This window comes from Excalfactoria chinensis, chromosome 3, assembly GCF_039878825.1.
Source record: "Excalfactoria chinensis isolate bCotChi1 chromosome 3, bCotChi1.hap2, whole genome shotgun sequence".
Classification (NCBI taxonomy): Eukaryota; Metazoa; Chordata; class Aves; order Galliformes; family Phasianidae; genus Excalfactoria; species Excalfactoria chinensis.
In genome coordinates, this window is record NC_092827.1 from 67,418,964 (window position 1) to 67,432,876 (window position 13,913).

General features: G+C 44.6%; 1 protein-coding gene and 1 long non-coding RNA gene across 2 annotated transcripts in view; both read left to right on the forward strand.

The window, feature by feature from the left end:
• Nucleotides 1-870: 870 nt before the first annotated feature.
• On the forward strand, nt 871-2,480 carry LOC140250799 (uncharacterized). The gene is made up of 3 exons (XR_011903280.1): nt 871-1,077; nt 1,959-2,034; nt 2,124-2,480. It is a non-coding gene; the product is annotated as an uncharacterized lncRNA (long non-coding RNA).
• A 5,865-nt stretch (nt 2,481-8,345) lies between these two features.
• Nucleotides 8,346-13,913, forward strand: part of NUP133 (nucleoporin 133) — a 28,029-nt gene continuing 22,461 nt past the window's right edge. The window contains exons 1-5 of the mRNA XM_072331663.1: nt 8,346-8,648; nt 9,579-9,697; nt 10,447-10,550; nt 11,636-11,743; nt 13,107-13,238. Coding sequence (XP_072187764.1) covers nt 8,464-8,648; nt 9,579-9,697; nt 10,447-10,550; nt 11,636-11,743; nt 13,107-13,238 — 648 coding nt within the window. The 5' untranslated portion in view covers nt 8,346-8,463. The remainder of the gene's footprint in view (nt 8,649-9,578; nt 9,698-10,446; nt 10,551-11,635; nt 11,744-13,106; nt 13,239-13,913) is intronic.

Consider the following 13,913-nt stretch of genomic DNA (forward strand, 5'->3'; position numbering starts at 1 on the left):
TTGAACTTTAATCCTCAATCCTAATTTCTCTTTATGTGATTGTAAGCAGCCTTTTTGTTTGTGAGTTTAAACCATGAGATCACAAGAGTTAATCGCAGCTGAATTTTTATGTCTGTTGATCATGAGTTGTGCTGGAAGGTGTTGCAGCCTACCAAAAAATGAGAAGAGCACTAGTTCACAGCAAGTTAAATCTACGTTACGAGAGCTACATTGGATAGCAGACTTTATTCAAAATGTTCTTCGCACCAAACAAGCCAAGACAGCCTTGCTGGATGACATCAGCACCATGGCAGGCCTGGGAAGCGTAAAGGTAATTGTCTGCAACACAGCTTGATGTTACATTACAGGTACCATTCCAAGCTATGTTCACATCATGCATTGATGAGCTGGGCAGAACTAATGGAGCTAGAATTCAACTGTTTGTTCTGGGAATAATGTGCCTAGAGCAGCATAGACATCAGCCAGCAATGTGTGCTTGCAGCCCCCAAGGCCAACTGTGTTCTGGGCTGCATTAAAAGTGGCCAGCAGGGAGAAGGAGGTGATTGTCCCCCTATGCTCTTGTGAGCAGAGACTCCCCTTCTGGAGTCCTGCATCTAGGCCTGGGGCCCCAGTACAGGAAGGATGTGGAGCTTTTGGAGCAGGTCCAGAGGAGGACCACTAAGATGATCAGAGGGCTGGAGCACCTCTCCTATGAGGAAGGGTTGAGGGAAGCATGTGAGTGTGCCAGGAGAGAGCAGAGGCTATGGAACAAAAAGGATTTAAGCGTGCCTGGAGGGTAAGAAGGGACTCCAGTCATCCCAAACGGGGAAAGGGAAGAAACTGGAATGCTGTGGAAAGGACTGAAGGGGATGTGTTTGTTGTAGCTACAGTAATGGGAAGACAGTTGGACTAGATGATCTTGTAGGTCCTTTCCAACCTTGTGGTTCTATGATTGTATGTGTATCACCCAAGGGAGACTTGGTGCTTGCAGGGAGGATAACAGAGAAGACATGAAGATACACCAGAGGGAATGGAGGGGCTCTGAGTGAAATCTGCAAAGATTTGGAGCAGTGGCTTGGGCATCCTGTGCTCTTGCAGGTATGCAAGGGGTTGCTTCCTTTGGCCGCATTGCCCTGGTAAATACATATATTCTTGGAACATGTGAACCCCTCCCTCTGCCCCAAGGGCCTTACAAAGGGAAGACTGGCACGGCTAGCCTTGGCAACTGGCAGTTCACATCACCAAGAGTCACTAAGCCTTTCGTGATGTCATAGAGCACTCAGCACACCTGGGGTCCCACAAGCACAGCCCCCTCAAGCACAGTGCCTTCTGGTGCAGGTGCTGGTACTGGTGCTGGTGCAGGTATTGGTACTGGCAGTGTTGGCACTGGTGGTGGTGGTGCTGGTGGTAGTGCCCAGTCCTGACGGATCATGAAGATCCAGAAGTTTTTCCGGAGACTGAGAAAGACATGGAGAAGGTATGTGCCTGCTGGTTCCTGTTCTCAAGGGCACTCAGGTGTGCTTAAAAGCCTGGCAAAATCAGCACATGTCCTGATGATGGCAGCTCAGCCCACAGGTGAATTTGGCTTCCCTGCACATAACACATCCTGTGCATATATGCCTCCTAGAATGACTGGACACATGTTCTAGACATCATTTCTTCCCCTCTGGTCACCACCATCATCCCATGCCTCCACTGGCCAGTATCAGCTGGAGGCAGGAAGAAAAGCTGCCTGGGGCTACTGTGGGTTGTCAGCACCTCTGGGAATAGTGTGCTGCATCTTTCATAGCAATCTTGCTTCAGGGAAGAACTTGCTAGTAAACACCATAGCACACAGGAGAACAACATTTAAGTATCTAGTAGCAAGTGTGTGCTGCTCTCTCCCAGTTTGCTGTCAGTCTGCAACAGTTGGCCAAGAAAGGGCTGTTAGGAGCGCAATAGGCAGCGTGTGCAACTGAACATGCCTTCCATCTTTCCAGGTGCAGTGCTTGTGTGCACCCCATGGACTGCGCTGATGAGGAACATCAGGGCCTTTTGGAATCTGAAGTCAAACAGGTGACGGTCTTCTGGATTTATAAAATGCTTGCCATTGCATCATCCTTTGAGCTGAGTGTTGACTATTTGTATTTGTTAACTTTGAACAGGCAGAGGACAGCACAGATGGAGTATCAGCAGCAACTTCATCCTCGCTCAGTCTCCCCAACACGGGTGGAGTAGCAGCGGCAACTTCTGCCCTGATCAATCACTCCAACACAGCTGGAGTAGCAGAGGCACCTTCTGCCCCACTTGGTCTCTCCAACAGAGATGGAGTAGCAGAGGTAACTTCTGATCCACTCCATCTCTCTAACACAGATAGACCAGAAGCAGCAGATTATGCCCTGTTTGATGACAACTACATAGATGGAACAGCAGCAGCAATTTCTGACCTGATCAGTCTCTCTAACACCAATGGTATAGCAGTGGACACTTCTGCCCCACTTGGTCTCTCCAACACAGATGGAGAAGCAGCGTCGGTTTTTGCCCCGTTCAATGACTCCTACATAGATGGAGTATCAGCAGCAACTTCATCCCCGCTCAGTCTCTCCAACACCAACATACTGGAAGCGGCAGTTTATGCCCCATTTGATGACAACTACGTAGATGGAGTAGCAGCAGCAGTTTCTGCCCTGTTTGGTCTCTCTAACACCGATGCAGGAGCAGCGGACACTTCTGTCCCACTCAGTCTCTCCAACAGAGATGAAGTAGCAGTGGTAACACCTGCCCCAATCAATCACTCCAATGCGGCTGGAGTAGCAGAAGCAACTTCTGCCCCACTCCATCTCTCCAACACCAATGCACTGGAAGCGGCACTTTATGCCCCATTCGATGACAACTACATAGATGGAACAGCAGCGGCGATTTCTGCCCGGTTTGGTCTCTCTAACGCCAATGGAATAGCAGCGGACACTTCTGCCCCGCTTGGTCTCTCCAACAGAGATGAAGCAGTGGTAACACCTGCCCTGATCAATCACTCCAGTACGGCTGGAGTAACAGAGGCAACTTCTGCCTCATTCAATCTCTCCAACAGCGACGTACTGGAAGTGGCAGTTTATGCCCCATTCGATGACAACTACATAGAAGGAACAGCAGCGGCAATTTCTGCCCTGTTTGGTCTCTCTAACACCAATGGAATAGCAGCGGACACTTGTGCCCCGCTTGGTCTCTCCAACACAGATGGAGAAGCAGCAGCAGTTTTTGCCCTGTTTGATGCCTCCTACACAGGTGAAGTAGCAGAAGCAACTTCTGCTCCACTCAGTCTCTCCAACAGCAATGTACTGGAAGTGGCAGTTTATGCCCCATTTGATGACAACTACATAGATGGAATAGGAGGGGCAGTTTCTGCCCTGTTTGGTCTCTCTAACACCGATTCAGTAACAGCAGACACTTCTGTCCCACTTGGTCTCTCCAACAGAAATGGAGTAGCAGTTGTATCACCTAACTCGATCAATCACTCCTACACAGCTGGAGCAGCAGAGGCAACTTCTGCCCCACTCTATCTCTCTAACACAGATAGACCAGAAGCGGCAGTTTATGCCTCATTTGATGACAATCACATAGATGGAACAGCAGTGGCAATTTCTGACCTGATCAGTCTCTCTAACACCAATGGAATAGCAGTGGACACTTCTGCCCCGCTTGGTCTCTCCAACAGAGATGAAGCAGTGGTAACACCTGCCCCGATCAATCACTCCAATACGGCTGGAGTAGCAGAGGCAACTTCTGCCTCATTCAATCTCTCCAACAGCGACGTACTGGAAGCGGCAGTTTATGCCCCATTCGATGACAACTACATAGATGGAATAGCAGAAGCAATTTCTGCCCTGTTTGGTCGCTCTAACACCGATGCAGTAACAGCAGACACTTCTGCCACGCTTGTTCTCTCTAACAGGGATGGAGTAGCAGTGCTAACACCTGCCCCGATCAATCACTCCAACACGGCTAGAGTAGCAGAGGCAACTTCTGCCATGTTTGGTCTCTCCAACATGGATGGTGGAGCAGCAGCAAGTTCTGCCCCACTCAGTCTCTCCAACACGGATGGAGTAGCAGTGGCAACTTCTGCTCTGCTCGGTCTGACTGAAACCTTTGAAAGTCACTCAAGTTCAGCAAATGATGTTGAGCAGCGATTTAAGAGACAACTTGAGCAGTGGTCTTCTTGGGTAGGAAACCTCTTCAATGTCACACTTTTCTTCTTCATAGAACTGCGCAGTCTTGCTTCTCAAAGTTCCTCCATCTCACCATAACTGCTGTTGGGAAAGTTTTCTTCTAAGGATCATCATTCTGAGCTTGCCCCGTTGTTCTGTAGTGTTTATACAGAACTACAGCAATACAGAGTACTTGCTTAAAAGAAAACTGTGTACATGGAGACTGGGAAGCACTGCTGCACATTGCGTGGATACGAATACCTCCATGTTTGCTATGATTTGTTGAAGGAAGTAACACAAAACCTAACTATGATGTTCCGTATTAATGGCAGTTGCACAGTCACATCTTGTACAACCATATGAAAAATGACTTGCGCTTGGTGTGGTTTCCTAGCAAACACAATTCCATTGGGAAAGCATGAAAATACAGCCCTGTTGGTGCTTAGTCAGGGAGTGCCCCCTTCCAAGCAACTCCCTCACTTGGGAAGTGCAGGTGGCTGTTCAGTGACATCTTAACTGGTCCAACAGATGGTTTTTAAGACACGTATGTTCCTGCCTCATCTCTGCAAATGCTTCACGGTGCACTTACCTGTTAGATCAATGTTCTGGTTAAAAGCATAAGGATAACCCTGTGTACACTGCACTTCTAAACATCTGCTTTATGTAATTGTTTTGGTTTTTTGATTTTTTGTCGTCATCATTCCACATCATAACAACATGTAAAGGAGTGGGAGTTAAAGAGTTAATGTTCTGGTTCTGTGGACTGCCTTTTTTGGGCCATTCTGGTTCTTGGATGGAAGGAGCAGCATTCCCCAGAGGACTCTGTGCCCAGAGGAAGAAAGGTGGATCTCCTGGCAGCACACCAGCCTCTCTCTCTCTCACAGACTCTGTTTCACGGTGGAGAAGCACATAGTTCCCTCTGTGGCCTACAGCATAAAGACTCAGCTTTGGACACTTTCTTTCTCATTTTGTTGGATTTTGTTGGATTCAGTAAATTAACATTCCTCCTAGATTGTTGCTGTTGCTCTGTTTCTTTTTTTCATCTACTATCTCCCTACCGTCCCCCCCTGTGCTTTCTCTCTCAAGGTGCTGGCCCAGGAGTGCCCTGTCTCATTAGTCACGAGACCAGGCTGGACTGGCCATAAACGGTTAACACTTGAGGATCCTGGGGGACAACAGATTGGCCGTGAGCCATCAGGGTGCCCTGGTGGCCAAGAAGGTCTGTGACCTCATTACTACCAGCCTGAACTGTTAATAAAGGGTAATAAACAGAGGGGCAGATCAGGCTGGGGAGTTTTCTAGAAATATCCCTGACCTGGGCCCCAGGGAGGCAGCACACTTCACTATGGGTAGGGTCGGGCTGACTTACGGAGCTCTCCATTCCTCTCAGAAGGGAGTTGCCTACGACAGCCACCCTTCTATCCTTCTTTCCTGTGGATGGCCCTTTGCACTTTTCTGCAGGGACATTTCCCTTCCCCGATATAAATGTATGCATTTACTCTGTCAGCAGTTGGAAGATGTGCAGAGGACCAACCAGGAAGGAGCAGTGAGTGATGTCTTTAAACACAAGACAAAGTAGAAGAACAGGTCAGGTGGACACTGAAGCAGAAAAACTCCCAAAGTCATCTGGTGCCTCTAGAATTTACTGGCTATGAGCTACCTGCCGGGGAGGCCATCCCTTGGGTTGCTTCTGTTTTGTTCCCTTTCTGCTCCCATTTGGTAAGTGGCAAATCCCAGCTCTACACCCCAGTGAGGGTTGGGCGATTCTTCTCTACCACCTTTCTTCCCTTTGCAGTTCACTCAGAAAAATGATCTAAGTATAGGAACCAGCAAGCAAAAAGAAAAATGCAGGCTTCAGTTTTTTACCGTTTACTTCACACTCCTGCACCATTGTTTCTCTAGAGAACAGTCGGACAGCTGCAACAAGAACTTGCTGAGGCTGTCAGAAAGCAGCAGGTTGCAGAAGCATCCCAGAAAATTTCTGACTTACGTGACTCACTGAAGAAAGAAAACTCCAAATTGCAAGAGGATTTGGACAAGGCTAATTCCAAGGGATGCAACATCTGTGAACATGTTATGGGTGAAGCTGTTCATTTTCTCCAACTAGTGAAAGGGAAGAAATCAGCTGGAGACAAATACAGGACATCATTTTTCCACTGCATGCAGGTGCGTGACCTTTCTGCACAGCTGGAGGTGGAACACTCAATGTCGCTGCTGCAAAGAAGGGCAAATGAGGCGCTGCGAGTGAAGGAAGCTGTTCTCAAGCAGTGCTTAGAGGCTGTGGTGGCAGATTATAAAACATCAGCACAGATTGAAAAGAAGCATGAAGAAAAAACACAAGCAAAACTTGCCGATAGTTTCAGAAAGCAGTTGATATCAGAAAATTCTCCGAATTCTTCTGAAGGTTGCTGCTGTTACCTGGAGAACAACATCTTGATACTGAAGGAAGGTATACTGAAAACAGTTAATGCCAAGGTATGCAATGCCTCTATGCATGCTGGCATACATTAAGGTGTTCTTTTCCCCTAAATAGTGCAAGAGAAGAAATAATCTGAAAACAAGTGCAGGACACATTTGTCTGAAGATAGTAAAAGTTACATCATCATTAATGATGGCTTTCCAGATGAGAGTGCATTCTGACCTGAAACAGTGACAAAACCAGCTGCTTTTCAGTCACCTGGTTTGCGGTGAACGTGTCGGCTGAGAACAGGACCATTCTTCTTGTCCCCTGCCTGCTGGTGCTGCTGTAATTCAGGATGAAGGTATCAGCAGCTTCTATCTTCCTCCCCTAGAAACAATTTCAGCTCGGGAGATGGGTAACACACAAACCACTTGCACTGACTGTTGCTGGGACAGAACCTGTTCTCTACCTTTCCTACTGGCTGTCTCCAGGGAGCTCAGTGGCGGGAGTATTACTTCAAAAGCACAGTGGAAGCTATATAATGCTGTTGAAGGCAAGAACTTAATCTGGACACTATTGTTAATGATAACAAAACGTGTTTTTCTAATATATTCACAGCAAGAGGAGGGTCAAGGAGAATCTCTCACCGTTATTAGACATGTTGTTCCTCTCATCACTGGTGAGGCTGCATCTCGAGTACTGTGTTCAGTTTTGAGTCCCTCACTACAAAAAGCATTGAAGTCCTGAAGCATGTCCAAAGAAGCTGATGAAGCATCTAGAACACAAGTCTTAAGCAACTGAGGGAGCTGGTATTGTTTAGTATGGAGGAGGCTCTGGAGTGACCTTACTGTTATCTACAACAACAGGTTGTAGTGAGGTGGAGGTAGCCCCTTTTCCCAGGGGGGCAGAGTAGAAAGGGACAAATTAATCTTATTAATTTAATCTTATTACTTACATTACTTACATTAATCTTATTACTTAAGCTACTTGTTAAGCTATTTATCTTAAACGCAGAGGATGACTGGCAACTCCGGAGTTCTTTTAACTTGGGTTTCAAGCAGTTAATCCAACTTGTTTTTTTTTTTTTACCTTCTGATGCCAAGGGCCTCTTCTACAGATACTTTGCTCTTTGAAAAGTAAGTGGACGCCTATTAGGGGAGTAATAGAAGAGAACATCCACTTTTTGCATAAGGTAAAGACTGAACTGGCTGAGACCACGCTGCTCAACATTTCCAACTGTCTTGAACTGGGAGAAACTGTTGCCCATTGCTTAAGAAATCTTAAACTCGTGATGCTGTGAGACGAATTGATACTGCGACCTGCTGGGGAACTCCATTTCTACAAGCAAAATGCTTCTCATGAAGACGCTGCAGACTTTCCTTGCACACCTTTCTTTGGACACTCGCACTTTTGTTTGATTCCATTAAACCACTCATGGTAAATTACCAATTAACGAGCATTTTATCTGCAGATGACAGAATCTGAGCTGCCGCTATCTTTCCAGACTAATTTCATTCCAAAATAGGTAGGCGACTATTTGCAGCTAGCCTCCCTAAGCACCATTTTCTACACCCTTTCTCAATCAAAAAGCAAATGACGAATGGAAAGCTTTAATGCTCTCTATTTAATCAAATGCCACAGTGGGAAAGCACGACGGGTGCTTTCTGAATGTTCTCATATCCATTCACTTCGTTTTAGCTGATTATCTCGGCTGACAACCTACGTAACAGCTCGACATCTTCCCTGAGTAGATGTAGGGAACCACGAACCTTCTGGAAACGCGCGCGGAAACCCGACAGGGCGACCGTTATGCAGTGACGTAACTTATAGGCGCCGCTCATTGACGTCATTCGGCAGCGCCACGCGGGGGCGTTCGCTCTGCTTCCCTTCCTCCTTCCAGCCATGTTCCCCTCGGCTCCCGCTTCTCCGCGGACTCCCAGCGGCTCGACCCGCAGGGCCCTCGGCAGTGCCGCTCCGAGCCCGCTTTCCCGACCGGGCAGCAGGAAGAACCTGGCCGTGGTGGCGGCGGCTGGTTCCCCAGGGCTCTTCTCCCCGGTGGCTCGGAGGAGCGGCTCCCTCTCGGCTCGGTGAGTGCGGCTGAGGGGCGCCGAGCCTCGTCAGAGTGTAGGCGGGGTGCTGGGTGCTGTGGTAACAGTAGCTGTTGGTAGACGTGATGGAGCGATCCTTGGTAACACCGCAGTGCCAGCGAGCTGCTCCCTCGGGTTGCTCTAAGAATTGTGCTGAAGAGTTTAGCCATCAGGACAGGTCCTATAGAACAGGATCTTGCCCTCTGCTGAAAGCAGTGTGTAAATCAGCCTCTGTTTTATTTTTGTTTATTCCTTTCTTTTATACGTAATTCAGGGCACAGTGAGAGTTTTACACCTATCTCTGAGCTTGATTTATTCAGTGATATTCAGCCTTTCTGAAAGGTGCAGGAAATTCAGGTGCCCAGTATTGTCTGATTTGTGTTAACTGACACCCTTTCTTAGTAGGGTATTTGGTATCATCTTGCATGATCCAGTTCTGACTGAAACACCCTGTAATTGAGCATTTTCTGATTCTTGAATAATAAGATCAGCTTTGGGCTATACCCCCTTAAAAGGCTGGAAATTTACAACGAGAATGGCTTCATCCTTCATCCCACAGCCACCAGAGACCTTTAAATACGTTGTTGCTGCTTCTCTTGGTGTGAGTGTTGGTGGAGCAAACCCCTGTGCATCTATTGCTGTAATACCTGCTTGACAGAACTCGCTGGTGTGTCAAGTTACGTTGTTGGTTTTCTCAGCTTGATTCTTTAAGAGTCTAATATAAAATGCTGCAAGTCTGATATGTTCTAACCCTCTCTTGCTAACTTTTGAATTTGAGGGTTCCTCAGGTCCCTCTGAAATAAAGGAAGAACAAGAAGCTACGCACAGAAAACAAAACAAACATGAGAAGTGTAGACATTTGAAGTAAAGGACTGGTGGAGTTCCTGAAGAAACAATAGTGAACTAATGGCAACTTTTGTTTTGTTTAAGAGCAACTCCCACCAGAGTTATACAGCATCCCTCTGGAAGTGAGACTGTTAACTACGATGTGAAAGCTTTTGGGTCTGCCCTGCCTGTTAAGGTGATGGAAGCCCTGAAAAAGGCTGATGGTAAGACTGTGTTTTATCCACTATTTTTCTTCTGAAAGTTGACGAGAAAAAGAAAAGTTAATGTGACATTGATGCTGTGTAAAAGCTGACTTCAGTGGAAAATGAAATGCTTGTGACTTCGTTAGAATCCAGCATGCTTAACTGTAATTGCAGTTATAATAATACAGACATATGCGTGTAAGTATTGCTCAGATACCGTCTTGTTTTGGATTCTCTTGTTTCCTGAACTGGTTGTTCCTACTTTGAATGTTTGTTTTTTTTTTAGTCCATGTGCTCTGAGCCATTAAATTAGATGCAGTCAGTTAAATTAAGCTTCAGTTCATGTAATGATAAGACCAGTGGATGAAAATAAACAGAAGTGATGGCTTTATTATCAGTTCTAAAGCCCCCAATAACAGAAACTGTTTTCTCAGTTCAGTAAGAGATAAGAGGAGCCAAGAATGCATAGCTTTATGATAACTTTGTAAAGTTCTTCAACTGTTTGAAAGATGATTTTTACCTGCAATAATTGACCAGCTTCTAGAATTGTGTTGCTTTGCACTCTCAAAAGTTGAGGATGTGTCAAATGGATTTATTTTTTTATGCTGTCTTTAGTAATTTGGTATCTGAAATATGTGGAAGATCTAACATGGGATTTAATTGTGCTGTAGAAGATACTCTTTGCGTATGAGAATGAAGGTGAATTGATTTTCAGCTTACTCTGTATTGCTGTAAAGCAGTAACCCTTTGAAAAATTACTTTCTGTGCAGCTGATGACCATCTGAGCGTTCAGGTGGATGAAAGTGGATGGGCCTGGCTAGTCCATAAAGAGAGGTTGATTATTTGGAAGATTGGTCAGTCTCCTCTTGCAAAGGTAAATGAGAGACTAAGATGAAAAACTGTATGTTTGAGCTCGTTGAATAAGTTACCCAGTTGTGTTGCTTTAAGTCAAGGCTTCTTTATAACTTGAAGTTTGCCTTTTTTCCACCAACGGCAGCATTTAATATGACGTCACGCTAACAGCAGTTGTTCAAGGTCCTGGCTGAGTTTAATTGCTTTGTATTTCTCACTTCATTTCTAATTGTCACATTAACATCCATGTGAAACTTTTACATTTTAGCGTGTTAGCCTTGATAAAGTTTATGCCAGTATTTTGAAAGTAGTTGGTATGTTCCACGTTGGTTTAGACACTTCCAAGAGTAACTTTCAAGTAGAGTTTCGGCAGCATTGAATGTATATTTTATTTACTTATGCAGCAGCATTTCAGTGCATAGCAAGTATGTTCAGAGGAATCCTATTGTTACAGAATCAACATCTACCAATTAGTGCAGCATCTGTTATATACAGAGATTCTGCTCTTAATGTCAGTGCAAAAATGTCGACCATTCCAGTACTTACAGAGGTATTTTCAGGAATTATTGTTTTTCTGATTGATATGTCACTTTTCTTAAGATAGGAGAATGTTGTCCCTCCTCAGGCTTTCATAGAATCATAGAGTGGCCTGGGTTGAAAAGGACCACAATGATCATCTAGTTTCAAGCCCCCTGCTATGTGCAGGGTTGTCAACCTCTAGATCAGGCTGCCCAGAGCCACAATTTTCTCAAGTGCTTTCTATTTAATTTGTTCTTCTGTCTTGTTATTATCATATATTAAGGTGTGTCTAAGCACTGGCACCTCTGAAAAGAAACAAAGCTGCAGAGTTCTGAGAAACACTCAGAAATAACAAAGGAAAACCGCTGTGTTTGAAAATATATATGTGTGTGTTTTAGCTGTTTGCTTGTTATGATAAACTTGCTGAAAAATCTCTTTTAACTTTCTTTGTTTTTGTGTTATTTTTTCCCCTTATGCATCGTGCAGGCTAGTTTAAAGTCAGTTTTTGTCAGGGTCAACAGCTGTGGAGGTTTTGTGGTGCAGGAGTGAGTTCTTGCAGTCTCATATTTATAATTGCATCTCTTACAGTTATCTCTGTGCAAGGAACTCCAGCTGCCACCCAGTGACTACCAGTGGAGTTCCAGTTTAGCAGCTGTGTCTTGTCTTGGTTCCTCAGGTGATGCACCTTCTCTGCAGGTGATCCAACTTTTCAAAGTTTCTGTTTAAAAATGCTGTTGTGCCAACTTTGAATGTGTTCTATTTTATCTGATATGTTTTATTTCTGTTTTTTTTTTTTTTAATCTATTCTAAAATTGTGTACTTGTTATAATATATATTTTAGAAGTTAGGATTGATGGTTTGTGTTAAACATGCTTGGAATAAAGTCTCTTCACTTTATGTCCTGTACATGTTACATAATCAGAATACTGTAGTTTCCATAAGGATTACTTAGCATGCTTGCTCAACTAATGAAGAAGTATTTAGTTAACCTAACACCTGGGCATTCAAATACTCTGTATAAGCAGGTGCAACTGAACTGCATGCATGCATGACAGTTCAGCTGTCTTTTAATTCTGGGTACACATAGCTGAAAAGCAAAAAACAAGCAACTTCCCCTTCCCTGCTCTTTATAGCAAAGCTAACATTGGAAGTCTCTTGCATCATGCTTTGAATTTGGTGCTTTTCTAAGTCCAAAGCCCTAATAGAGGCACACTGTGACCCTATGTCTTTTTGAAGAAAAGAGCAACTATCTGATTTCATTTTCTTATTAATCACTCTGGAGCAGTTTCTTTGTTAAATTATTATCTTCCATTTTAAGTTGTCATCTTGGCATCCAGAATTCTCCACTACCTCTTTTGTCTCACAGCTTGTCTTGTAAGTTTTTGCTTTTCAGCAGCAGTCTGAAACATCAGAAACATGAACACATACAAGCCATTGTTAGCAAAATAAGCAAGTATAGCATTCCCTGCACGTATTAAGATATGCTGCAGAATCCTTTTACTGTTCAGTGTATGCCTGTGAATGTGCATCCATATATATTGGGTCTGTTTAGCCTTGAGAAAAGAAGGCTGAGAGGGGACTTGATCCAGGTTTATAAATACCTGAGGTGTGGGAGCTATAGTGGCGAGGCTGGTCTCTTTTCAGTAGTGCGTGGGGACAGGACTAGGGGCAATGGGCTGAAACTCCAGCATAGGAAGTTCCGCACGAATGTGCGCAAGAACTTCTTTACAGTGAGGGTGACGGAGCACTGGAACAGGCTGCCCAGGGAGGTGGTGGAGTCTCCTTCTCTGGAGATATTCAAGACTCGCCTGGACGCCTACCTGTGCGACGTGGTGTAGGGAGCCTGCTTTGGCAGGGGGGTTGGACTCGATGATCTCTAGAGGTCCCTTCCAACCCCTATAATTCTGTGATTCTGTGATTCTGTGATATTCACTACATTTTCATGCGTGAGTTCCTCACAGTCTTGATATCTTGTTATGTAAAATAGGATGCTGTAGGTAGAGCTGTGGTCTGATTGCTTTTGTCTTGCATGTTACAATTATTATCTTCCCATTTCAAGTCCCTGGCAATAATGGTTGCTACCAGTGAAGGTTCTGTGCGCTACTGGCCCAATCTTGCCCATGAAGGTTCCTATACTGAGACTTTCGCAGACTTTGGAGGCTCTCTGTGCAGTTTCCTGACAGCAGTGAAGGTACAGTGCAATAGATTTATATAAAAGTATATAAAAATACTGTGTCCAGCTTTCAAGTGTCAAGCTGAGGAAAGTGAAATCTTCACATTGAATTCAGTGTTAAAACTACAAGTATGAGAATTTTAGAACTAAAGGAACGGTTTTAAATCAATGATCTAAAATGTTGTTAGTCCACCTACTGGTGGACAGACAATCTGTAGTGTAATTTTTATATGGTATAAAAATTAGGTATCGTTCTTTATAATAGCCTCCAGACTGTGGCTGGTGCTATGGCAATGCACTGCTTAACTTTTACAAGGTTGTTATTTGAAACAAGTTCTTGAAATGTAATGAATGTCTGTCAGTGATCAGAGCCCGATTTTCAGTATAAGCTCCATGGTGCCACGTGGGATTTTAGTACTGTGGATAGACTGAAATGAGTTTCATGGGTAGAAATGTGATGCTGTCAGAGCCAAGTAAATGAGTCTTTTCTGGTACTGACTACCAGTTAAGTATTCGGCTACGTGTTAATTTTAGTATTTCTTAGAAGCAAAAACAAAGCAAAACAAACAAAAGCATTAAAAAGCCCCACCTTTTTCTAATATCTGCATATAATATGTTCTTCCCTTGTATGAAGCTAGCATTGTAGTATCTTTTCATAGTTACATGTTTGCTAATGCCCCATTCAGATGCAGA